Genomic DNA, 27,481 nt, shown 5'->3' with positions numbered 1-27,481 from the left:
GACACACATAGGTTGAAAGTGAAAAGATTAAAAAAGATATTCCAAGCAAATAGTAACCAAAAGGCAACAGGAGTGGCTATCCTCATATCAGGCAAAATAGACTTTAGATCAAAAACTGTTACAAGACACAAAGAATGACATTATGTCACGATAAAAGGGTCAATTCACCAAAAATATATAACAATTCTAAGCACATATCAACCAAACATCAGAGGTCCAAAATATATGAAGGAAACATTAACAGAACTGAAGGGAACAAAAGACAGCTTTACGATAATAGAAGGAAACTCAATAGCTCACTTTCTACAATGGATAAAATAAGCAGACAGAAGATCAAACAGGAAACAGAGGACCTGAACAACACTAGAGATCGATTAGACCTAACAGACAAATACAGAACACTCCACCCAACAAAAGCAGAATACACATTTTTCTCAAGTGTACATGGAGAATTCTCCAGGAGCAACTGTATTTTAGACCACAAAACAAGTCTTAATTAATTTTAAAAGACTGAAATCATACAAAGTATCTTTTCTGATCACTAGGAATGAAACCAGACATCAACAGCAAAAGGAAAAAGTGAAAAATTCCGAAATACGTGGAAATTAAACAACACACTCTTCAACAACCAATGGGTCAAAGAAGTCACAAGGGAAATTAGAAAACACCTTGAAACAAATTAAAATGCAAACACAACATACTCAAATTTATGGGATGCAACAAATGCAATACTAAAAAGGAAAATTAATAGCAATGCCATTTACATTAAAAAAAGATGTCAAAACAACTTAACTATATACCTTAAAGGAACTAGAAAAAGAACAAACTAAACTGAAAGCTAGCAGGACAAAGGAAATAATAAAGATGAGAGCAGAGATAAATAGAATAGAAAAACAACAGAGAAAAATCAACAAAACCAAGAATTGGTTCTTCAAAAAAAAAGCAAAAAAACCCAAAATTGCCAAACCTTTAATAAGATAAAAAGAGGACTCAAATTACTAAAATCAGAAATGTAAGTGGTGACATTAGCAGCAATTCTACGGGGGGCGGGGGAAGGACTATAAAAGAGTACTGTGAACTGAGTACTGTATGCCAACAACCTGGACAACCTAGATGAAACCGACAAACTCCTAGAAACACACAACCTACCAAGACTGAATTATGAAGAAACAGTAAATCTGAATAGACCTCTAACTAGGAAGGAGATTGAATCGAGAATCAAAAACCTTCCAACAGTGAAAAGCCCAGGACCAGATGGCTCCACTACCAAACATGTAAAGAAGAATTAACACCAATCCTTCTCAAACTCTTCCAGAAACTGAAGAAGAGGAAACACTGCCTAACTCATTCTATGGGCCAGCATTATCTTGATATCAAATTTGAGTGTGGGAAGCTGTGTAGAACACAGATGGCTGGGCCCCACCCCAAGAGTTTTTAACTCAGGAGGTCTGGGGTGAAGCTGAGAATCTGCAGTTCCAACAAGTTCCCAGGTGATGCCGATGTCATGGGGACCACATTTGACAAACTACTGCATTCCTGACAAACTACTTCTCATAGTGCTAAGGCCTGTCTGTGTGTGTGTCACCTCATGGGGCCATGTACCTACATGCCTCCGGGGTAGCACACAGTTAGTTATATCCTCAAGGCCCACAGGCCACACGGCAAGAGGTACATGCTGTGATGCCACGTCACCTGGCCGGACATTCTGGGAGTGCCAACATCCTGAAGGGAGCACTCTGTTTCTACTTTACTAAGCACTTTTGTATATATTAGCTTATCTCACTCTTCTTACAAATGAAGACATCCAGGCTTGAGGGATGTGCCCATGGTCACACAGCTAATAAAGAGCAGAGATGGGATGAAAACCTCAGTTTTCCAATTCTCCCACGATTCCTGCCACTAGACCTCAACCCACTGGACAGACATGATTATGCAGCACGTGTACTGGAGTCACCTGGGAAGGCTGTCACTACACACAGACACTGGAATCAACCCTCTACCTCCACCACCTCTAGAAAGTTTGACTCCATACACCTCAGTGGGGCTCAGGCACGTGTGCTCTGAAATGCTTTCCAGATGGTCCTACTGCTCAGCTATTAAAGGTCACCGTTTCGATGGTACAAGAGCGACACAGACGTGCACGCATGCGAGGCCAATCCAGTGTGGGCCAAAATACTCAGAAATATCAAAATACTCAGAAATATCAGAGGAGTCTGACAGCCGGCCATGACCTACTCTTGTTACCTCCTGGACCTCCTTCATTCAGACTTTGCAAAATGTGCGCCGTGCAACCTCGCCTGGAATCACTTAACAAACATAAATTCATTCCACGAGGAACCAAGTGTGGTAACAGATGTGATTCACTCAATCCTGCGCTAATTATACGTTAAATCATAATTCAAGTCCCGAGACACTCTAGTCATTCGAGGGGCATGAAGAGCCTCATTTTCACATAATAGCTATTTCCTGGAAACGCCAGTTTTGTACTCTTTCAAAATGACTGGCTGGCAAAAGAAACCCTGACTGGGCTTCCCTGGTGGCACAGTGGTTGAGTCTGCCTGCCGATGCAGGGGACACGGGTTCGTGCCCCAGTCCGGGAAGATCCCACATGCCGCGGAGCGGCTGGGCCCGTGAGCCCCCCCGCCAAAAAAAAGAAACCCTGACTGATGTTTATGAGATTTTATGAAGCATTTGTATGTTTCTGATGCTTAATAATAAAAGGGAAAGGAAAGAACACGGACATTTATTTCTTACCATTACCTAAATGGAAAGATGTTTTTCTGATAAACTGAGTAAATTGCTAATTTCTATCATTTTCCAAAAAAAATAATCTATTTCATGACTCTGATCCACCCTGTTGCATAAAATATGGGACTTTAAAATAAAAAGAAAATGTGGCCCACTCCTCACTTTTGTGAAAGTATGAAAATGGTCTTAAACAAAAGATAAATTCCTCAGTAAGTGGGCCTAACACTGTCCCCAACAAAGAAACAGGAAAAAAGGTTCCTCACCGCCAGGTCACTGTATATATGGTCACCAAAATACAACACTTTGGATCCCCTCCATCCAGTAAGCTTCAAAAACTCATATAAATTCCCCTGCAATAACAGAAAAATATAGGTGTTATATTGTATGACAAATAAGAGACCTGTATAACCCATGGCCCAATATACCTACTTTTGTTTTTTAATTTCTATTTATAGTATTTATTTATTTATTTATTTATTTATTTATTTTTTAGGCCGCGCCATGCGGCATGCAGGATCTTAGTTCCTCAACCAGGGATCAAACACGTGCCCTCAGCATTGGGAGCACGGCGTCTTAACCACTGGACTGCTAGGGAAAGTCCCGACATCTACCTTTTAAAACTTAAAAAAATGTTTTCGCTTTTACAATTTATTTTAAATATCAAAATATAAAGATAAAAAACATTTTTATGTGAAATCTATTAGACCTTTCTTCTAAGTCAAATGTACTTTTCAGAAGGGCTTCATACTAAATATCTTTGTAATGATCTTTTTTTTTCACGCTTAACGTTCTGTGACCATGTCAATAAATATTTGCCTGTCATGTAGTTTTAGCAGCTGAGACCTACCATGATTCGTTTTACCAATTATCTGAGGCTGGACATTTACCTTGTTATCTATTTTGTAAGTAACTTCATGATACTTTGCTTGTAGCAAAGCTTTAGCTACATCTTAATGATTTTCTTAGGCTCACTTCCTAGACTTGGAGGGCTGTTCAAAGCTGATCTTTCAGGCCTAAAAAATATACTTAGGGCCACATACAGCAGTTTGTTACATATCCAACAGGAATGTGTCAGTACTTTAAAAAAAAACAACCTGTATAGTACTGTACAGTACTGTTCTGTAATTTTATGTTATAAATATTACACACATATAAAAACGTTTAAAGATAAGATAAAAAAACCTAATTTCAGTAACACAAAACTGGACAGCAATTCAATCATTTACTCAAACACGAGAGCTTTATATGATACTGAAATACATCAAAACTGTACACAAAACACAGTTCATCAGGAAATAATTACCAATTTGGGTGCGATGTCATGTGATTAAACACTTACTAAAGAGAAATTTCCAAGGTTTACTACTGGCATCTTAAATTTCATATCCTATGGAAAAAATGCTTTAAAATTTTTTTTTCAAAAACTGTTCAATTCTGAGCTAATTTACACACAGCACATTGAAAATGTATGGACTTAAGATTAAATTCTGCCACTAAGTTATAAACAGTCCATTGAAGCAGAGCCCTTGGGACTGCGCCGGGCACAGGGCAAGCCTCAGCGAATGTCAGCTGTTATCATTATAACCGATCACAAAGCACAGCAACAAAAAGGACAGATGGGTCACGAGATACCTGTTTATAAATCTGGCCTTTCTGCAACTTGTAGATTTTATCCCAGAGTAAGACGCCTTTCTCATTCACCTTCCGGAAAGGTCTAACAACAGAAACAGGAAACATGATGGCGTGTGGTAGCAATGCAGGCTGTGTGCTATATGAGAAACTCCACGGTTAGCCCCTGAGAGCAGAAAGGAGCCAGCCGAAACCAAGACCCCACCATCACGCTCCCGGGCCTCGTGCAATACACCCCAAACTTCGGACACCGGTATCCAAAGGTTAGTGAGAGAAAAGAACTCCAGGGTCAAATATATTTGGAACACACTATCCACTATCCACTATCCCCGTTCCTCCTTAAAAGTTACCGATGGCTCTGAAAAGCCCTCCTATAAAGAAACTCTCTTTAGCCCAGATTTTCTAAACGTATTCAACCGTGTAGAAAACTTTTCACACACACAAAAAAAGCTTATAGAAATACTGCTTAGTATATTTATCCAGCTTTGTACTTGAAATGCAACCACTCTAGATACAATATACATCAGGGATCAGAGAACTGGGCATATTATTTTATGATGGAAAAATAGGAAAAAAAGAATAAAGGCCTCATTCCTCACCCTGGGGGTGCTAGTCTAAAAAACACAAGGTTTGTTTGTCCTTTTTCTTTTTTTTTTTAGGTAACACTTATTTGGATTGCTTTCCTGGTTATAAAAATACAAACTCACTGCAACAAAATCTGGAAAAATGCAGAAAAATACAATGAAGAAAAGGAAAATCATAATGCCAGTACCCAGGTAGAAACACACCATTTCAGTGGATATCTTTCAGTCTTTATGTATCTGTTATCTTTCTCTTTTTTATGAACATAAAATGAGCATCATTTGAGGATATTAATACGTATCTTTTTCTCTCCAAGGCTGTGAGCAATTTCCCATGTGATTATGTAACCTTCATACATCATTTTTTTCAGTTGTAAAACATGTTCACTGCCATTTAAAAAAAAAAAAACCTCATTTTTAATGGCTGCATAATATCCCCTCATATGGACGTTCCTTTAGGTTGTTTCTAACCTTCAACATTGTAAATAACATGGGGATGAACAGGGGTAGAGAATTCTTAATCCAGGCACCCAGAGTAAGGAAGAGCGCTGTGCTGGGAAAATCTAATCCAAGACAGGGTCCTGCCACTGAGTATAAACATGACAAAGGAGGGAGGTGAAAGGAGATATGGGGCCCTTCCCCTGACCACTCCACCCCGCTGGGATCTAATAAGAAAATGCAGGAGAGCGTTTTATCACTGACCAAACAGCAAGCCAGTGTTTACAGCTGTTTTGTTTTTTGGTTTTTGTTTTTGTTTTTGTTTTGTGCGGTAAGTGGGCCTCTCACTGGTGCGGCCTCTCCCGTTGCGGAGCACAGGCTCCGGACGCGCAGGCTCAGCGGCCATGGCTCACGGGCCCAGCCGCTTCACGGCATGTGGGATCTTCCCGGACCGGGGCATGAACCCGCGTCCCCTGCATCGGCAGGTGGACTCCCAACCACTGCGCCACCAGGGAAGCCCTACAGCTGTTTTTGATCACTACAGGGCACCGAATTATTATGCTTTAAATCACCTAGCAGAGAGGGAAAGGCTGCATGGTTACCCACTGCGGAACAGGGAAATGTGGGTAAAAGTGTTTCAAAAATAGATCACTGTTATACAAATACGAATTATTTTTATAATCCTAGTGCGGTTACTCTCAACACTACTGACATTTGTGGGGGATGACTCCTGGTGAACCGGTCTGCCCCGCACGTTAAATCACCTTTTAGGACCCCCGACCCTCTGTCACAAAACGCGAAGAGCACACCCCTGTCACCTTCACAACCCAAACTTTCCCATTCCTCTATTGCTCAAGGATACTGCGGCAGAAAGACTTTAAGTTTTGGTCTAGATTTACTCCACTTGATGCAAAACCTGTATTGCAGAGAAGTTCTGCAAAATCTAAGTGCAATTGTCAGTGAACCATTTAGAGCTCTATTTAAAGAGATACCCACCAGGTGGTTTGCTGTTGCTGTTTTGTTACGCTTCACAAGGCATCTGCATCGAGAGATCTAATTTACTAGGTGATGCTAAGTTTGGAATTTTCATTGTTGTCAATTGTTCTCTTAAAGCCTGACTCATGGGACTGAAGTAGCCCGAACAACCGTTTCAAGAGGTGTCAGCTGTCTGCTATGTACTCATCCCACCTTCCTTGCAATTACTTGCTAGAGGGTTAAAAATCAAAAGCTATGATGTTAGATGCTTGTGATTTTCCAACTGGATTTCACCAAGACACATTACGTAAGTATTCGCAGCAGCAAATGAATAAAATCTAGTCCCTAAAAAGACAGACACTTACCTCCGCTTATCATTAAAGAAGTTTGGCTTCTCCGCCTGAACAATGACCACATCAAACAGGTCCCTCCAGTCTTTTCCAACAATATACCTCATCCCTTTGTCCCTAGAACAATATTTCAGCCAGGTTAGTCTAACACTGCAGGGATTAACTATTCTTGCAACTTTTTCTTTCGAATTTCCAACTATCAAAATACATGGAATACAGGAAGTGAGCCAGAAACTAGCCAGGAATCACAGAAGAACTTACACAAAGCTACTGGGGCTATTGGTGATGAGAAACATCTTCTTGCCGTGATCAGCCAGTTTGGCCAACACTGCACGGGTCTGCTCAGGGTAGCAGATGTACTTTTCTAAAGAGCAAGAGAAAAATGCACACAGAGTTTCAGGGTGAAGTCAGTCAATCTGCAAGCACTTCCTAAATGGGGTCCAGCACTGTCTAGGGCACTTGAGGGGAGAAAAGCCTTCAGGAAGCTTGGTTCGAGGCAGTATATCGGTACCCGGTGCATCAGTAACCAACACCCTGCCTCTTCAGTCTAAGTGGAAAAACCTAAGTGGCTGCAGCTACCAGCTCCTCTCCTTTCCAGTCAGGATTATGTCAAGTTCTGAGACAAAGGGGAGGGAGACATCTAAGGCGCCAGGATGCAAGGTCCCTGCACTGCACTCAGAAGAGGTACTACAGCCCCTGCTCAGCACCTGGAGTGAGAGTAAAATACCTGCGTAATTACATAGCAAAGGGAAAGGCTGATCTTCACGATAACATCCAGTACATACCAATATCTGCTTCAATTGCTCTGTACATGATTCCTTTGGTGTGCACGTCCCGAATTGAATCCTGTCAAAAGATACGTTTTTAATCAGTCAGAGTATAACTGAGACAGTCTGAGTAAGAGGACAAGCGAAATGGCCTTCAGGATAATGTCTGTCTGCAGAAGCCTGGCAACCCAAGCACTAAATGAAATCTAAATTCTGGTCCATTTATCACAGGTGGCCCCTGGGAAGAAACTTAAGTTGCCATGGTGATAGCAGCAGTTTCCAGTGCAATTTTCAAAAAAGCCACTTGGAGGAGGTAATTTGTATGAACAATTCTGAATAAAGTCCCACAGGATAAACAGTCATTTATATGCAGTATCATGATCAAATAATTCCAGGTCATCTGAACAAAAGGGAATTATTGTTCATCTTTGCACCCTTCCCTGGACCCCAGCAGCAGGTTCTGTTGGGCAGAGAACAATGATAGGATCCTCCTCTCTTCAGTGCTACCAAAGAGGCAAGGAACTGTCAAGGATCTCGGAACTCGGGCAGAGATGTGGTCCAGCCGGCAGACGTGAGGAAAAGCCACTGGCAGGTGTCATGCCTGGCAGGTCTCAGAGCACAGCGCCGCTCTCAGGTAGCTCTAAGCAGGTCTACTACATAGATGGGCACTCCTGGAGGCACATGGAAACTTTCTGGAGTCTGTAGCAGGGGACTGGGCTGCAGAAAAACTGGGCCAAAAGCCTTAGAAAATTGGTAGGTGCTTATCGTCGGGAATGAGCACCTCTGGACTGTAAACTCAACTTCACTTATCTTCCACCACAGGCCTGTTTCAACTGCGCATCGGCAGAAGGCAGTGGTTAAGAGCAAGCCGGAGCCCAACCTCCTGGCCTGAAATGCAGGCTCTGCTACTTACTAGCTGGATGTCCTTGGGCAAGTTACTCAACCTCTCTGTGCCTCAATTTCTCTCTCTGTAAAAGGGAGGTGATAAGAGCTCAGCGCATTCTTCTGAGGATTTAATTAGTTAATATGCATAAAGCATTCAGAAAAATAGTGCCTGGAACACAGTAAACTCTACACGTGTGTTCACTATTAGTGGTAGTAATACTTCATAGTAAAAACTGAACTTTCTAGTAAACATCTTTCCTCATGAATGCTAAGGGTTACATAACTACCAGTGATTCTTAAAGATGAAGTATTTGTGTGAGCAAAACAGAGAACCAAAACTAAATATTTAAATTTAGTTCAAATAACACCAGACTGATATTGAGAAACTGTTCATTCATCCTATATCTTCTTAAAACCCATGATTCAGGGCAGTCAATACTTAAAATTAGTCATGAACACATGATTAAAAACACTGTAGTATGTACATATGGATCTTTTAAAAATACAGATATTTAAATAATAGATGCTTAGAAATATGTATTAAAAATATATATTAAATAAGCAATATATAAACATATTTTTATGTACTGAAAAAAGTTCAGACAGCTTAAAGAATATATCTATAGACACATGTGAATATGGATGTAAATTAAAATACATAAACACAAAGTCATGTAAATGATGTGTGTATGTACGCACATGGAAATCCAGATAGTAAGTACCCTCTTCTTTTAACAACCAATTTGACTCACTTCCAATTCTCCTAACATAACATCTTTCTTAGGATTTTTCAGGGTTAAACCACAAATAAAAGAGATCCCAAGCAAAGGATGATTTCAAAGACCCAGCCGACAAGGGAGGCCAGGGATTCTGTTACTTCTGCTGAGCAGCTAGAAGAGGTGCGGTGTCATGGCAACCCACGTCCACACCACCTTGACGTCTTTGTACAGGTGCACAGGCTCATAGTCAATGTTGTTCTTCAGAAAGTACTCGTTCACACAGGACAGCAGGGTCATCTCGGGCAGGGAGAAGATGTCCATGAACTGCTTCATGGTGTTTCCGTGGGAACTCTGCAGGCAGGGAGGAAGGCTTCAGCAAGGGAGCCAACACCACAGTAGACTTTACACTCACCCAGGGGCTTCTGGTCGTCAACATCTGGCTCCCTCCCCACAAGGAAAGGAAAATTCTAATAATGAAAAAGTAAAAACATTCACCTTGTTTCTTGTCATTCATGGCAGAGCCGACATCTCACTCTAAGTGTAAGTGGGATTTCCAAGGAAATGCCCTGATTTCCCCCCAAAAGTCTAACCACCCTTCCCTTTCCTCTCCTTTGGCTCCATCCATCTTAAAGCTCACACGCTTTCATCACACACAGAGGAAAGCCAGCAAATTGATTCTTACCCATGGAATGGCATAAAAAGCCACTAACTCTCCTAAATTTGAGCACCCACAGCCCACATGGGAGTTTGGAAAAGAGCCTTTCTCTGAACACCTGTGATTTATAAGACTAAGTTTACCAGCTGATTGGGCATCTTCACTGCATTTTGATCATGCAAATAAGAGCGCATCTAATAGTACAAGAAGCAGAAATTCGGAGAGCAAAGAGGACCACAAAAGTTAGAAAAGCAGAGGTTTCCCTTTGGCACAAAGTGACGTGCTGCCCTTAATCTCAGGGGAGGCAACAGCTGCTGTACAATAGCCCCCAGTGACTTAATCCAGAAAGTGGGGACACACACGAGGAGATAGTGGCAAGCGAGGGGGTACAAGGAAGGTATACAGAGCCTTCGCCAGGTAGGGGGGAAAGGGCTGAGAAAGGAGAAGCATGGAGGAACCCAGGAGAGACCCTAACATACCCATCTCTCTCAAATCGAGGGTCTCTCAAAACACAACCCCAAATGTCCTTGCTGATTCCCTATAAGCAGAGAGTCTAGTAGGTCAAGATCCTAAAGTTACCAGGCCATGTTTCGAAAAGGAAAAAGACAGGCTGCTTGAATTAAATAAATAATTTCTCGTTACCTTCCCATAAAAGTCGCTCATCTGTTCCAAAGGCACGTGGGAGCCCTCGTACATTTCAATGACTTCCTCGTCAGGGACCACGCTGAGGCCTCTGGGAAAATCACAGGCGGCAGTGATTTTGATCAGTGAAATAATGACTCCATTATTTGTTCTTAATTCTCTCGATGTTTTTGCATTCACAAAGTTACTGGAGAATAACTGGCTCAGTAAGCATACAGCACTCTCAATAATAAAAATACAGCCATGGTAAAACAGATGACTTTGTGGCATTAAGACTAGGGAGTTAACACAAAAGATTATGGAACCTGTGTTCAGAAAAAACTGTCACACATTTACACGCACATTTAACTGACTGTAACACAGGCAGTTGGCATCAGCTAGAGGGAGCAACAGTTTTCAGACCTCTGACAACTGCTGGCGTTTTTGAACTGGGATGCAAGACGCTGCTGTCAGAGGCAGGAGGTGCCACCGCTAGCTGCTGTAAATACCAGGCATGATGCTGCTACTGTTACTACTACCATTCTACTGGTAATGAGAGCAGGAAAAATAATAGCTAATACCACACGGCCCCTGCTGAAGGCCAGAAATGAATTCCACGTAGTCATTCACTTAATTCTCAGCAATCTTAGGAGGGAGGCACTATTATTCTTCCCATTTTCCAGCAGAAGCCACCAAGGCACAGAAAGGTCACAGACCTTGCCCAAGGTCACCAAAGTAGAAAGTGGTGGGTCAGGACTGGGTCCCAGGCTCTTCAACCACCACATCACACGGCTTCCCTCAACAAGGTACATGGCCTCCTAATGACCTGCTTTGGGGTGAGTTTTGGGTTTTTTTTTTTTAATGTTTTTAATACATTAGGGAGAGAGAGGCTGGTCTGTCCCCATCATCCTCCTGCCCTCTGATACTCTACCTTAAGAAGGTGAGCGCTGAGGCAGAAAAAGTCATACACCAGGCTCCAGTGACTATACGCCACGTCAGGATGCCTGACACCACCTCTGGGAGGAATGACCCCAAATGCTGCAACACACTGAAGGCCAGTTTCCCCATGTGTAAAAAGTCAAGGTAACGTCCCCCATCTGCCTGCTTCCAGGAGCTGCAACAGAATCTGTAAATGAATCCAACTCCTCCAAAGAGAGGGAAAAAAGGATTGTGGAGTCTGACTGGCCGGGATTCCACCCCTGTCTCTGGTGCCCATGCTGTGAGCAGGTGGTTTCACGTGGGATTTAATGGTCTCAGACTTCCTCCCCCGGAATAGCCCCTCTAGAGAACTGTGAAGGGAAATATCTGTCCCCACCCCCTGCTCTAGAGGAGAAGGCACCTGGGAAACAGACACCAATGGTGAGGAAACCACAGAGTGAATGATGGAAACACCGGTTACTAATACACACAGGTTGCTTATCACACTTGGCCGATATTAAACTACGTATAAAACATAATTTACATGTGACGTGTAACTTTAATGAAAATATCACTTCAGCCTCTTTCCTCCATTCTCTACCCTTATCTTAATTTTAAAAATAGCCAAGGGGATTCATTGATATTTTGCCTCTGATCTTGATTAACTTGAAACAACGACTGGCCTTTGAAAACAAAAGAGCACTGGACTTCCCTTTATCTTTGCTCCAGAAATCAGATAAGACACTGGGACTAAACCAGATCATTCTAGACAGTGACCTTGGAAGACAGCTCTGGCTACCGCAGTGGCAGTCAGCAGTGAACACCCCTAAGGCTCTGACACCTAGAAAGGGAATAGACAAAGTAAAGGGATTCTGCCGAGGGAGTTATTTTTCTGTCCCCACCCTAGGGGCTGCCTGGCCCTTCGGAAGCCACTGCCACCTCTAAGACACGTTCACGGGCCCGAGGCCACAAAAGCTGCATCTTTAAGGCCCAGGTAGCCAAATGCCAGCTCAAAACATGCAGACAGAGCAGCACACAGACCTGCCGCACGCGAATGCGGCCTAAACCAGCACTGAAATCAGAATAAAACTTTACGTGGCCCTGTGTGCGTCAGAGAGATAGAAAGGGTAGGAGCACAGACCTGAAAGAGCCTGCCCTGGGTTCAAATCCCAGCTCCCTCACCTGCTGGGGGGATGACCTAGAGCAGGAACAAGTAATTTAACCTCTTTGGGTGTCAGTGTCATTTTTTAAATGGGGGGCGGGGGCAATAGCAGTACCCACCTCCTGGTGGTACCTACTGAGAAGATTAAATGAGTTGCTATAAACAGAACGGCACCCGGTATATGGTAAGTACTCTCCAAGTTCTGCTGCTGTGACTACGATGGGACCAATCCTAGCTTTTCACAAGGTTCCCAGTTAAGATCTGAAAACATGGGTATGAAACAGGACTGCGGCGGGGAGCCAGCCCGCCCCTTGGCCCAGCGGTGCTCAGGCACGCAGCCCACACACAGTGACCCTGCGGGGATCAGAGAGGGACGAGGCTGAGACACAAGCATTCTTCCCCGCCATCTGCTCATTCGTTACCCCTTTGGAGGGGAGAGAGGCGACAAGTGACATTTCTGCCTGCCTAGGCTGTCCCAAGCATGCTCTAGTCCAAATGACCGGCCGCCCTGGAGGCGGGTGCTGGAATCATGCCCATTTTACAGAGGAGTAAACACCAAGGCTTTGAGCAGGTCGCACACACGTGAGCAGTGGGGCTGGGGTTCACACTCAGGAAGTGGGACTCCAGAGCCACACATGCACCCCTGCTGCTTTGGCTACCACACCCCCTCTCAGCCCCGAGGCCCCAGCGACCTTCCCAGGACCTCAACCTGAGCACCCCTTGCCCTTTAAACGTCTCAGCAGCTCCTCCAGCCTAGCCCTGTCCACACCCCTAAAACGATGGATGATTTATCCACAAAAGAAGGAACGAGATAATTAGGAGCCACAGGATGGGACGGACCACAGGAGAGGAAGACCCTGTCGGGCTGAGAGGGTGAGGAGAGGCCTCAACACCAGTCAGCCATGCAGAAGGACGGGTGAGATTTCAAGAAGCAGAGGAGAAGGAAAACCACATCCTGGGAGAACACCAGCCTGAACAGATGCTGAGCAGTGCGAAAGGAGAACTCGGAGGAAAGGAGTATTTGTGTTGTTGCACCTGCCCGGCATCCGCTCCCTGAGACTGGCTGAAACTGCTGGGAAGAGAAACGCCCCTTCTCCCCTTGACCTGGAGCTGGAAGCCTGGTACTGCCAGGGGTCACCACGCGGAGGGGCCTGCTGTGAGCTAAGCCGGAGAGAAGGAACGCCAAGAGACGGAAAGAGTACTGACAACAACTACCTGGCCCCCTGGAGCCAGCTACACCTGCAACAAGCTCTGTCCCTAGACTACACAACTAGTGAGCCCAAACTGGGGTTTTTTTAAAGCCAGTTTGAGTTGGGTCTCAGTCACCTGCAACCAAGAGTCTTAACCAATCCGGGAAGTAAAGGAGGTGTGTACGGCAGAAGAGGAAGCGAAGGGTTTTAGAGAAGGTTGATGGAAAATTTAAGAGCTCTGGGCTCTATCCTCAGACAGTGGGGAGCCATCCAGGATTTCAGAAGAGAGAGGGGTTGTTGAAGGCAATGCTTTAGGTAGATCAGTCTAGCAACTACGTCCAGGATGGACTGCGCTGCAAAACACCACAGAGCCCAGGAGAGATGGGCTAAGCGACTGAGTCCAGGAGCAGAGGGTAGAAACATAATTGGAGGGACAGGTTTGAAAGATCTGCCGGGGAATTCCAGTTAACCCTCACACATTCCGGAATGCCTGCTGTGCACAGGCCAAGAGCACAGACTCTGGAGCCAGACTGTCTGGGTCTGAATTCTACTTCTGTGTGGCCTTGGGCAAGTTACCTATTAACATCTCTGGGACCAATACTAGTACCTACCTTATAAGATTATTTGGAAGATCATATGAGTTAACTCAAAACCTTTATGGCAGTATCTGTCTCACTGCAAAACTCAATATTTGTTAGTTGCTATTTATTATTACTAATATTATTATTCTCGTCACCACCACCACCTCTTCTCCCTCTTGAAACACCATTAAAATGACAGCAAAAGGACAAACTGCTCAAAATCAAAGGAAATGAGTGCAAAGACATCAGCAGATAAGACATTTCAACATGGTTTTGGAAAACAAACAGTTGGTGAGAAGGAGGCACCTGACTGAGCAACATTGAGAACGGGGCCTGCATGGGGACACCAACGAGAGGAACTGATGAACGACCACAGATCCCCAGAATCAGCCGTATCCAGCGCCAAGAAGCTACTGGAGGATGTGCTCCAGCAAAATGAGGGAGTAAAGCCAGAAAGAGGAAGAGATGGAAACCAGGAAACAGGGAAAGTAGCAAATGGAAGTCCCAGAATGAACAGAGTAGATGAGAGCAGGAGGAGGTAGTCAAAAAGACAAGTAACTGAGACATTATGTAACACACTTGAATTGTGAGGAAATAAATAGATGCTGGATATCTGTGATGGAACATTAAGGAAAAAACTAGAGATACCTAACTAGAAAACTAAGCAAATAAAAAATGAGGTTATTATTAAACCTAAAAACCAAGCACTGTAAAAGAAAACGATCTCAGTGCACTACGTGGCTTAAGAATGAACAAGACCTACAGAGTCATAATGCAAACGGTGAAACAATCAGAGAGAGATCTCAACAGAGTTAGGAGGGTGAGGCTGGAGAAGGGGGTGCGTGCGCAGGAGAGCCAAACCCTCAGCCCTCACAGCAGGGACAATGTCCAGAATTACTAAATTAGGAAACAGAAGTGTAAGCACATTTAGAAACAGAAAGACAAATACCAAATATATACGTAAATACAAACCACACTCCTAAATCCCACCCACAAATTTAAGAATTAGAAAAGGCAAAACCCTTCATTTCAAAGTTACAAAGATGTCTCACTGAGCTCAGTACTTCTACTAATTCTATCAATAATAAACAGGAGGGCTTCCCTGGTGGCGCAGTGGTTGAGAGTCCGCCTGCCGATGCAGGGGACACGGGTTCGTGCCCCGGTTTGGGAAGATCCCGCATGCCGCGGAGCGGCTGGGCCCGTGAGCCATGGCCGCTGGGCCTGCGCGTCCGGAGCCTGTGCTCCGCAACGGGAGAGGCCACAACAGTGAGAGGCCCACGTACAATCAATCAATCAATCAATCAATCAATACAGGAGGAAAAGAGTCTTAATAACCAAACTACTCAATTACCATGGTGGGAACAACAACCTGCCCCCACCATCCCTCCCCATCCACACCTCCTCTGCAGGACCCTCACTCAGGTGGCCACCATCGCCTTTGGAGAGCCCGTCCTCCCCAGAGTCCTCCAAAGTGCTCCATAATGGCTGAGCACACGTCCATCATCACCTGGGTCACCGTGGACTGCACTCATTGGTCTACCTGTGTGGCTTCCAACCTACATACCGAGCTCCTTGAAGACATCCTCGCAAGCCAAACCATTAGCATCTAACATGGTAGTGGCCTGATCAATGTTCCTGAATGAGGGAGGGAGTGGGGGAATGAGTGAATGATTCCCAGATACACACACTGCAGCCCTCCCATCACTAAACACTCAGGGGGTCTTGAAACCCAAAGCCACATGGTTCCTTCGGGTACATTAAATTTACTTCCTCTCACTCTTACCTGTAGACAGTTCCCAGCTGTATGTAATGAAAAGCATCGATCTTCATCAAGACCGCCTTCAAAAACACAAGCACACACAGGTAAATGATGCAGAAGAATTTGCATATTTAATGAAAATGCCAGGTGTTATGACAAATCCTATCAACATCAAGTTGTCTTAAACAAAGAAGCATCCTGTATGTTTCTGAAAGCTTTGCTTGCCGAGTTCCTCATTAAGGAAACGGCCTGTCTGCAAAAAAAGATATGACAACCACCTTGTCCTCATTATGTTGAAAATGAATGACTATTGGAAATAAGCAAGTATCTCCCAGTGGCTAAATGCATTCATGCTCTTCCAATACAGTCTCTGGAAAAAGACTTCATCCAAAGATGTTTTGGATAATTTAGTTCTTCAGCCCCAAAGAACAAAATTTAAAATCAATTTACACGTTCAGCAAAGAAAAGCATCAAGAGTACATTTGACTCCCGAGCATGTGTAACTGTAAACAAGGATGAGAATTCAACCTACCCGCTGCACGTCATAATGCAGTCCACGGATTGCAAAGTTTGGGTCATATTCATACTTCCTGATTTCCACGGGATACTAAGAAGGAAGAAAGGAACCGGTTTTAGCTAGCAACGTACTAAGTTCAAGACAGCATCCACACGTGGCCCCTGTACGAAGGCTGAGACGGCTCGTGCACTTGGGTGGGAAGCTGGGGTCAGAAGGGACAGGCCACAGCTTGCCCTCTGCTTCCAGACCAAGCGCTGCCAGGCCACAGAGCACCCCTTCCGCCCTACTCCGTGTTTATCTGCCCACACACAGGAGAGGCCTCAGCCCCCCAGCTTCTTCAGCCCCCCGGCTTCTCTGGCCTTAACTCTCCCCTGTCCTCAGCTGCAGGGACCCCTCAGCCGTCGGTACAGCCTTCCTCCCACTCGGGTCAGAGACACCCTCTCTCAGCACCCGGCTCCCGGGTACAGCTCCAACTTTGGTTCAGAACACACGGCCTGGCTCCCCTGCTATTTCCTAATCATTAACCTGTCCCTCCTACTACACAAAAGTCCCAATCCCCTCCTTATCCACTGCACCCGGCATCCAAGTCCTTCCCTCTCTCCCGAGATCTCAGAATTGGAACACCAGTTACCTCGCTGGTAGCACCGACGTACCGAGCACACTGTCTGCTGCTCTGCACAGCTGGCCCCACCATGCCCATTTGACAGATGGGACCTCAGAGGCTCCGGATGAAACAACCTGGCCTGGGCCACACAGCACGGAGCGTGGTGAGGCGGGGGGTCAGGCTCTCCCCACTGCCCCTGCCCTCAGAGCGTGCACCTGCGGGCCAGAATATCGACTTCTGAGACTAGGGAGGCTGTGTCCCCAGGATCTCCCAATCACGATGTGAACTGCTTACGTAAAAAACCTACACGACTGTCAACGGGCACAGGAAACCCCTCTACATGGCTGCACAGCTACCTCCCAGTGCACGGCCAGGGTCACGCGTGTGCAAGAACATCTCCTGGAACCACCAGGCTGACCCTCATGCGGCAAGTTTCCCGGCCAAGCTGCACAAAGCGCTGAGTCAAATGTCACATTCGGGCTCATTTATCTAACACCTGCCACGTGTGCCAAGGAATCACTCAGTGCTATTTCCCTCCTGCGCAGAAGGGTATAGAAACAAAGTTCTCCGAAATCCACACGAAACATGAAGCCAAGGCAAAAGGACCTGCATCAGGCGACTCTACACCGAGCACTATACACTCTCACTTAACGGTGGAATCCAATGAACACGTCAAGTATTTACTGAGCGTGTACTTTGTGCCAGGGCCTAGAAGTGTGGCAGTGAACAAAACTGACACTGTCAGGATTTCCCTGGCGGACCAGTAGTTAAGACTCCACGTTTCCACTGCAGGGGGCCCGGGTTCGATCCCTGGTTGGGGAACTAAGATCCCGCATGCCACGGGGCGCAGCTGAAAAAAACAAAAAAACAACTGACACCGCCTCTGCCCCTATGAAGTTTCCATTCTGTGGTGGGCAGGTGAACCATAAACATACCAACACATGGTACAGTGCCTCAGAGTGATAAGTACTACAGAAAGAATGCAGTACAAGGGTTCAGAGATCTAGGAAAAAAAAAAAATGAGAAGCAAGGCTTCGGGTTGCCCGGAGTCAGGCAGGAGGTCCCACCAGAGGAACTGGCAGGTGCAAAGGCCCGAAGGTAGGAGCGTGTTTGGCGGTTCAAGGAGCAGCGAGGCAGCTGGAGCAGAGTGAGGGCAGGGGGGGAGGAGAGGAGGCTGGTGAGGAAGCCTGGAGCCCAGGAGCACTAGAGGTCTCTGCTGTCACTCCAAGTGTGATGGGAAGGCTCAAGGGGGCCTTGAGTCCAGGACCGAGATGACTAACATCTGAAGGTTCACTCTCGCTGCCGAATGGAGAACAGACTAAGGGGCAAGAACAGAAGCCAGGGGACCAGTCAGGGGGCTACCGCACCATCGGGTGGGAGGTGATGGCAGCTTGGACCAGGGTGCAGGCAGCGGGGGAGGGGAGAAGTGGATAGAGGCAGGCAGGACATATTCTGAAGGAGTGAAAAGAGAGCTCACGGCTGTAGAGACTGACTTCCTCCCAAACGGTACAGTATGCGAAGGGAGATAAGAGTAATTTTGTAATGGAGAGACCTGGTAAACAGTGCCTCAGCCGGATGGTCAGGCCAGCGTCGTCGGTGGTGAGTCACGTTGACAGGATGTGATGAGAATGGAACTCTACCTCCATGGTCTTCCTCCCCAAATCCACAAGCCCAGTCTAACCATGAGGAAACAGGGGACAACGCCCAAGAGAAGGGCATGCTAAAACGTACTGACCAGGACTCTTCACAACCATCAAAGTCATCGACGGGTCACCAAAAATAAGGAACTTGTAAGAAACTGTCAGAGCCAAGAGAAGCCTAAGGAGACGTGACACCTAAATGCAATGTGGTGTCCTGGATGGGATCCTGGACCAGGAAAAGGACATGAGGTAAAAACTAAGGAAACCTGAAGCAAGTGCAGACTTTCATCAATAACAATTCATTAATATCCGTTCCTCAGCTGTGATAAGTGCACCGAGGTAATGTAAAATGTTAACATTAGGGGAAACCAGTCACGGGGTGTACTCTCTGTATTACCTTTGCAACTTTTCTGTAATCCTAATGCTCTTCTAAAAGGAAAAGTTTATTATAAAAAAGAGACAGCATGTGCTGAGAGATCAGAGGTGGAGCAGAGGCGAACTGAGGAGTAGAGGCTGGCATTAGGCTTTGGATTTGAAAAACCGGGTGAACGTCGGTAACCATTAATAATCAGGAACACTGATGAGGTGCAAATCTGGGAGGTGAAATTAAGAACTCTTCTAACACTGTCTTTCTATCCCTTGGGGCAGACGTACCGAATGAAAATATAGATACAGTTATTACCCAATATTTATTTCAATTTTTGTAAAAACTTATTCTCGTGAAAACAAAAGAGAAAGGGTAATTACGAAAGGGATAGAACATTTACATTTGCTTTTGGGGAAGACGCTAAATTGCAAACTTACTGCTCTATTACTAGGCGTCTCGAAAGCAGATGTCTTTCATCTCCACAAGTACTTTTAGCCTTTGGCAGGAAAAAATGGCACCAAACTCAATGCTTCCAACAGCATCTTGGAAGAATTATTTTCCAATCCAAAACAAGAGAAAAACCTGCATTAGCATAACTGCCTCTATTAATATGCTTGATATAATTAGTGTTAGGACATAGTTCTTTTATCAAAGCAACAAACAGACATAATGGGAATGAAATATCTTAAATCTAGAAGCTTTTCTAATCATAATGATTGTACCTTTTTCCCATCTATTCCATCTCCCTTTTCTCTCCAAAGTTCATAAATTTTTAATCTTCATGAATATTTTATTTTCATATGAACAACAAACCCACAGGGTAAAAGAAAAGGTGTTATTAATCCCACAAAAGGCAACGTGAACAAACAAGAGAGCATCTCTGCCTTGGAAATACACAAATCTAAGTTCAAATTCTGGTTCTGACTCCAGTGGTCTTGTGGCCTTGAACTACTAGCTGAACTCCATAAGCCTCTGTAATACAGAGTGAATATCCATTTGCAGGGCTGTCACGCAGATCAGAAATAATAGTAGTAATAGCTAACCTGTACTGAGTGTATTCTATGTGCCAGGCATTTTACAGAAATTAACTCCTTTAATTATCACAATAACATGTGAGAAAAGTACTGTGCCCATTTCATAGAGGAGGAAACTGAGGCTCAGAGACATTAGGTCAGTTACTCGAGATCACCTAAGAAATAAGTGGTAAAAGCCAGGATTCAAACTCCAGCAGTCAGGCTCCACAACCCGTGTTTTCGGCACTAAGCAGACCACCAACAGTTGGTGTGTTAGTATAATGACCTTCGTTTTGTAAGTGGCATCAGTCACAGCAAACGTTGCAGATGACCTGGGATTAGAATGCCAGCACCAGTGCAAGAGCCCTTCCGCTCACTCTCCAATGGGGTGGTGGGGAGACGGGATAAGCCGACATACAGGAGGGCAAGAGCAGGACCACCTTGCCCTTATCCTGCTTCCATCCTCAAAGTGAAGGGAAAGGACCGTGGGTTAGACCAAAGAGAAGAGTCTCTTGAACAAATGGAGAAATGCAGCTGGATGGCAAGTGGCTAGATGGGTTTACATCTGATCAAGTGGCCATAACTAAAGAAAGCTCAGTGGCTGAAGGGAATGTTATTTTTGGCAAGTACCATTTCTGCATTTTGAATAAGGACAAATGAGTTCCTTATTAAATCCACTGATAACCAAAAGCTGAGGGGATCAGGAAATACACTGCACCAAACGGTGAGGATCCAAACAGCATTTATAAAGGTACGACACGCAGAACCAGGAAGGTGATGGGCTCCCTCTGCTCCACACTGGTCAGACCCCACCTGCAGTAACACCTTCAGTTCAGAGCCTCACGTTTGAGAGGGATAAACCAGAGCACACACAAAGGACGGTGACCAAGACGACGAAAAGATGAGAAAAGACACCAAATGAGAAAGGTTGGAAAAACTAAGAATGATCCAACAGGTAAAAGAAGTCTTAGAGGGCATAATGGTCCCTATTACACCCAGCCCATTACTCAAATAGTCAAGTATAAAGCATCAGTTTTCATGATTTAGGTTTCTAGGTTACTCACACCCCCAGCCCACCTCTGTGGGTAAACGCCTTCCAGATTCCACTGAAATATCACCTCCTTCGTTGTTTCCCCAATTCCCTCGGGCAGAGAAAGTCGTTCCAACCATCCTCTGCACACGCCTAGCTCTCTGTTCAGATGTCTGTAGGGCTCCACCAGGCAGAGGCTTCCTAATTTACCTGCCTACAGGATGGACTCCCCCACTAGACTGTTGGTTCTCCAAGGGCAGCACCTGTATCCTACTCACCTGCATCCTCCCTGCTTCTATGACAGAGCTTAGCACAGAAGAGGACTGAGTAAAGGGAGAATGAACGTGTGAAGGGATGAATGAAGAGGAGGGATCAGTGGTAAAAGCTGCATGAAGGCAGAACTGTTCAACCCACGGAAGAATCTCCCCAAATTCAGAACACCTGCACCCCAGGCACACTCCTCGGGATGCTGTCGGGGTTCTCAAAGGGGACTGGTCCAGACGACCTCTGAGGATGCTTCTCATCCTGGTTCCTGAAACATGGACTCAAACTAGACTAGAGAAAACCACGTTTGGTTTTGAGTGTTTTTCTTCCTTCCTTATTATAAGCTTTCAACAACACTACACATCAAAAGACAGTCAAATATTCTTTAAGAACGCGATTCCATTCAGTGATGAGAGGAAAACATTGCCCATGATTTCAAGAATTCCTTCCAACCAGAACTCAACAGTCTGCCACTGCATCAGGCTTTGGGAGAACCTATGTCACTGCTCTATGAGAAAGGAGAGGGCAAACGTCCGCGGCTGAATCTCCACTAATGAGTAACTTGGGACAGTCTCTTTGTCAGAGACATCTAAGGATTCTTTATTAAACAAACAACTATCTTCCAGGTACAGAGTTTCAGTTAGGCAAGATAAATGAGTTCTGGAGATCTATTATATAGCATAGTACCTATAGCTAACAATATTGTATACTCAAAATTTGCTAAGTGGGTAGATCTTATGTTAAGCGTTCTTACCACACACACACACACACACACACACACACAAATAACAATAATGATAATAAAGGGGGCAGGAGGAAACTTTGGGAGGCGATGGATAGTTTGTGACCTTGATGATGGTTTCACACACTTATCCTGAACCTCAGTGAGTTATACACATTAAATACATATAGCCTTTCACGTGTCAATCATACCTCAATACAGTGGTTTTTTAAAAAAACTATCTTCCAGATGGAGTCATTTGGAACGGAACCAAATCTACTCATTCATTCAGCAACAATTTACTAAGGGATGTCTATGGTGCCATGCACGAGGCCAGGTCAGCTCACTGCTAGTCTTCAAATGCCAAAGGGGAAGGGGAGGAGGTCTGTGATGTCCCCATGCTCTTACCCTGTGTTCGTTGATGAGAAGGTCCCGAGCGGCATTAAATATCAGTGTGTGGAGGTGCTTGGAATAAAACACCAAGGTGTAATCATAATCAAAGCCATAGATTTCAATGTCCGACAGGCTCATCTCATTGTTTGAGAAGATGGCATCTGGATTCAACAAGTTGCTCATAATTGAAGGAACCAATTCTAGAAGTAAAGGGAAAAAATACATTATACCCTATGATAAATAAAGGTTAGTATGATTTCGAAACAAAATGAGTAAATTAAAGTGCAAATGTGATTAGCCTTCCCTTGAAAACATTATGCTAAGTGAAAGAAGCCAGTCACAAAGGACCACATATTGTATGATTCAATTTATATGATATGTCTAGACTAGGCAAATCCACTGAGTCAGAAAGTATCAATAGACTGGTGGTTGCCTAGAACTGGCGGATGGGGAGAAAGGGAATGACTGCTAATGGGCATAGAATTTCTTTTGGGGGTGATGAAAATGTTCTAAAATTGATTGTGGTGATGCTGAACAGCTGTTTTGATTACACTAAAACCCACTGAATGGGAAACTTTAAGTGGGTGAATTGTATGGTATGTACATAACATCCTAATAAGACTGTTATAAAAAAAATATTTGCTTCGACATCACGAAAAGATTTGTTTTTGTTTCAAAAAGAATACATGCCAGTTAGAGATTTTAGAAGATAGAGAAACATGTAGATAATTAAATATCACCCACTGTAACATCACCCAGAAAAAAACTATTAACATTTCCTGTATTTGCCGCCCATATTGTTCTGTGTATGTAGTCTACATAGTTGACCTCACACGATATACACAGCTTTGTGCTCCACTCTAAATTTAATATCCTATCATATGTGTTCTATCATTACAGACTTTCTAAGAATATAAATTTAAATCATTATATAGGGCTTCCCTGGTGGCACCGTGGTTAAGAATCCACCTGCCAATGCAGGGGACGTGGGTTTGAGCCATGGTCCGGGAAGATCCCACATGCCGTGGAGCAACTGAGCCCGTGCGCCACAACTACCGAGCCTGCACTCTAGAGCCCGCAAGCCACAACTACTGAGCCCGCGTGCCTAGAGCCCGTGTTCCACAAGAGAAGCCACCGCAATGAGAAGCCCGCGCACCGCAACGAAGAGTAGCCCCCGCTCGCCGCAACTAGAGAAAGCCCATGCACAGCAACGAAGACCCGACGCCGCCAAAAATAAATAAATAAACTAATTTTTTTAAAAAACCCATTATACAAGATTCTGGTATATTGTGCCACATCAACCTTTTACTCTATGTTACACACTTAGGTATTTTTCCTGTTTAAAAAAAACAGCATTAAGTACCTTCAGATGTTCATCTTTGCCTTTCAGATGATTTCCTTCAGATGGTTTGTTAGAAATGTGATTATCCCCAGGATACCATCAGGGTCCCCTGGATCCTATGTTAGTTTTGAGCTTCTTTTTTGAGCAGTTCTGACTATTTGTGAGGATTGCTATTTTCATGATTTTTATTCTTTCTTGGAGGTTTTCCAAAAACTCATCCTACCTTACAACTTCCATGAGCCCACTGGATCCTCTTAAAAATCTAAGATGCAGTATGGGAGGTTAGTGACCTTAGTTTCCAACATCTTGAAACATTTTGCTATTTTATCATTGCAGGCATTATTTCATCATTATCTAGCAATTATTCTCACCTATGATTTTAAAAAAAGACTAAATAAAGAAAGCAGGGTATGACAGGAGATTGCCCAAGATGTTGCAATAGTGAAGCAAATCATCGCTACGTCATCCTTCAGCTTCCTCATTGCCCTGCCCGAACTATCACATCATTTTCAGGAAGGTATATCAAAGAAGTCTGAAGATACCATCTCTGCAGTCATTTTTTTAGCTTTCATGGAACACAGTTGAGAATTCATAATTTTCTATTTTCCAGCATAAAACTGACAGAAGAAGACATTTCACAATTATTAGGTGAGTCAGAAGATAAATGCAAAGGGACAGAAAGCAGCTCTCTAGAGTCAGGTAATGACAGAGATTGCACAATATATTTCTAAAGACAAAAAGGAAGTACAATATTCTCATCCAGTCATTTCACAGGTAGTCATTTAACACAAAGAATCTCATCGTGCAACATTTTGCAACAAGAACACAGACCGTCCCATTTTGCTAAGAGGATATGTAACAGCATTCTCTCACCTTTTATGATGTTTGTGCACCAAAATTTACCTGAAACAACTCATCAGTAAACAAATGCTGAAGGCAGGTGACTTCCTGGAGATATAGGTACAAAACCACCTGTAACGCACACACACGAAAAGTGAACTGTCCACATCTTACTACTAAAATTGAACTATCTGTACTTTACCACTCTTCACGTTACTAAGGGCCACCTCCTGGCTCTGTCGTAAGAGCTAATATTTATTAAGCACTTACCACGTACTATATGCTCAGAAGCGCTTTCTATCACCTCATTTAATCCTTACGACAACCTCATGAGGCAAAGGCTCTACTATCCCCACGTGATGTATGAGGACACTAGAAGCACACAGAAATTACATAATTTGCTGAAGGACACACAACCACTAAACAGCAGAACTGGGATCTGAACCTGGTAAGTCTGGCTTCAGAATCTGCGCTCTTAATGCTCTTCTCCAGGACTACGGAAATCAACAAGCATTTAAGAAGGGTGCACTTATTTTCGCAATACAATGGAGTCAATCCTTCCTCATTTCAATGCTTACCATAGAGTCTACAATGCGTCCTCCTTCCCTTCTGCTCACTTCTTTCTCACATTATCCACTTCTCAGGGGCCACCTGAAATACCCAAAAAGTACTACTTTCACAGGGTGACAACTCCAATCGGGGCACTGTGTCAGCCACAATGACGTATTCTGAGCCTTTCAGAAGGCTCCTTATAGCTGTGGGGCTTGGATCCCTTTGAGAACCTGACAGAAGCCATAGAATCCTCTCCCCACAGAAAAACACAAATAAAATTTTGTGGAAAACTTCAGGAAGGTTGACCCCTGAAGCCTATTCATGGTCACCAGGTAAGATGCCAAGTTTCTCTCCCACTGACAACCCAGATATGACCAAGTCTACTGAAAATCCAAATAGTCAAGATTCACCAACAATTCCATTTCTTCTTAGCTCCCTTTGTCAAAATCAATGAGATGGTAACCTTGGCCTTTTTTTTTTTTTTTTTTTTTTTTTTGCAACTAAGATCCATCTGAGGATAAGAAAGATAGTAACATTTCAAGAAACTTGAAGGCAGACAGTTCACAAGAACTAGTCCTCAGGAAGGGAGAAGCCAGTGGTCCTAAGCTCTTCAGCATCCAACACTGAAGACCATCTGGCCTTACATCATCAACGGGCCACCGCAGAGGATGTCATTTTCCGAATAGGACCACACGGCATTGTCTGTACGAAGTGAAGCGCGATCGCTTACAGAGGGACCAAAAGCTCTTCTTTCACAAATGACCTTTCCAAGGAAGCTCTCATGGCCTGTTGACCTTAGAAGTTTCTATTTAGAAAGGTGCTGACAGTGAAGTCTACGTCCCTTTCTGCTACCTGAGAAGAAGTTGTGAAGCCCTCAAGAAACACGACTGTGCTGGAACATGGTGCTGACAGTCAGCACATCTCCAGAAGCTGCCCAGGAGTGTACGCCCCACTGGAGGGAAAGCTCAAGGTGTATCAATCACGTGAACATCATCACCGGAAAGCTTGCATGTTTAATTTGTCATCACTCGAAATAAACACAAGGAACACCAGCAGCTTAAAAGGATCTCAACATCCTACGCAATCACTTCAAAAAAGTGCTAAGGATAAACGCGAGTCATTACAAGGCAAAAGGAAAGAACGCCAACCATTCAGGGAAATACGGTCTGTCTAAACTGAGGACTCCAAGTATAAACAGAAGGGCCCTTGACTAGTCAGTTATGTACTTCCCCAAAGCAGACACAAGAGTGGGTACAAATTTAGAGAGCGAATTCCTTTTGCTCCTAACGGATGATGACAGCAAGACTACACAACGAGGACAAAGACATGGAGAGACAGCTCTGCCGCTCTGCCCAAAGCTCCGACCAGAGCTGGGTTCCAAGGCGGCCACCCTGAGCTGGGAGGTGGGCGCCTTTCCTGGGATCAGGCGGCAGACTGGGCGCCCCCTGCACTCGCACCAGCTTCCGGTTACTCACCTGCTCATCCCACAGAGCACTAGGACACGCAGTGGACCCCTTACAGGAAACATCTGTAAGCTTCCTGGGGTTCTGTGCTTGCTTATTTTTATTGTGGTAAAATAGGCGTAACACAAAATTTACCATCTTAACCATTTTAAGTGTACGGTGCAGTGGTATTAAGGTGATTCACACTGCTGTGCGACCATCCCCGCCGTCCAGCTTCAGAACTCTTTCCATCCTGCGCAAGTGCAACTCCACACCCATTCCATTAAACACCAGCGCCCCATTCCTCCTCCCCCGGGCCCTGGCAACCACCCTTCTATGTTCCGTCTCTAGGAATGGGACTCCTCTAGGGACCTCACGTAAGGAGAATCACACAGTATTGTTCTTCTGTGAGTGGCTCATTTTGTTTAGCATAGCATCTTCAAGATTCATTCATGTTGGAGCACGTGTCAGAAGTTCACGCCTTCTAAAGGCTAAAGAATATTCCACTGCATGTATATCCACATTTTGTTTATCCATTCATCTGTGATGACACATGGACACTTGGGTTGCTCTCACCTGTTGGCTATTGTGAATAAAACTGCTATGCACGTGGATGGACAAATACCTCTTTGAGCCCCTGCTTTCACTTCTTCAGGGTATATACCCAGAAGTGGACTTGCTAGATCATATAGTAACCTGATTTTTAATTTTTTTTTTTTTTTTTTTTTTTTGCGGTACACAGGCCTCTCACTGTTGTGGCCTCTCCCGTTGCGGAGCA

At 44.5% G+C, this 27,481-nt stretch overlaps 1 protein-coding gene across 2 annotated transcripts in view; it reads right to left on the bottom strand.

Annotated features, from left to right (window-relative positions):
- NT5DC3 (5'-nucleotidase domain containing 3) overlaps positions 1 to 27,481 on the bottom strand; it is a 55,180-nt gene that overhangs the window by 14,289 nt on the left and 13,410 nt on the right. Inside the window, exons 2-11 of one of the 2 annotated variants that reach the window (XM_060166875.1) lie at positions 22,543 to 22,727; positions 16,511 to 16,585; positions 16,003 to 16,058; positions 10,390 to 10,480; positions 9,306 to 9,443; positions 7,507 to 7,567; positions 6,983 to 7,085; positions 6,737 to 6,838; positions 4,381 to 4,462; positions 3,012 to 3,098 (exon numbers count right to left, since the gene is read on the bottom strand). In XM_060166875.1, coding sequence (XP_060022858.1) covers positions 3,012 to 3,098; positions 4,381 to 4,462; positions 6,737 to 6,838; positions 6,983 to 7,085; positions 7,507 to 7,567; positions 9,306 to 9,443; positions 10,390 to 10,480; positions 16,003 to 16,058; positions 16,511 to 16,585; positions 22,543 to 22,727 — 980 coding nt within the window. The remainder of the gene's footprint in view (positions 1 to 3,011; positions 3,099 to 4,380; positions 4,463 to 6,736; positions 6,839 to 6,982; positions 7,086 to 7,506; positions 7,568 to 9,305; positions 9,444 to 10,389; positions 10,481 to 16,002; positions 16,059 to 16,510; positions 16,586 to 22,542; positions 22,728 to 27,481) is intronic. The other variant, XM_060166876.1, reaches the window with a different exon arrangement.

The sequence above is a fragment of the Lagenorhynchus albirostris genome, chromosome 11, assembly GCF_949774975.1.
Source record: "Lagenorhynchus albirostris chromosome 11, mLagAlb1.1, whole genome shotgun sequence".
In the NCBI taxonomy this organism is placed as follows: Eukaryota; Metazoa; Chordata; class Mammalia; order Artiodactyla; family Delphinidae; genus Lagenorhynchus; species Lagenorhynchus albirostris.
This window is presented reverse-complemented; position numbering and strand designations above follow the sequence as displayed.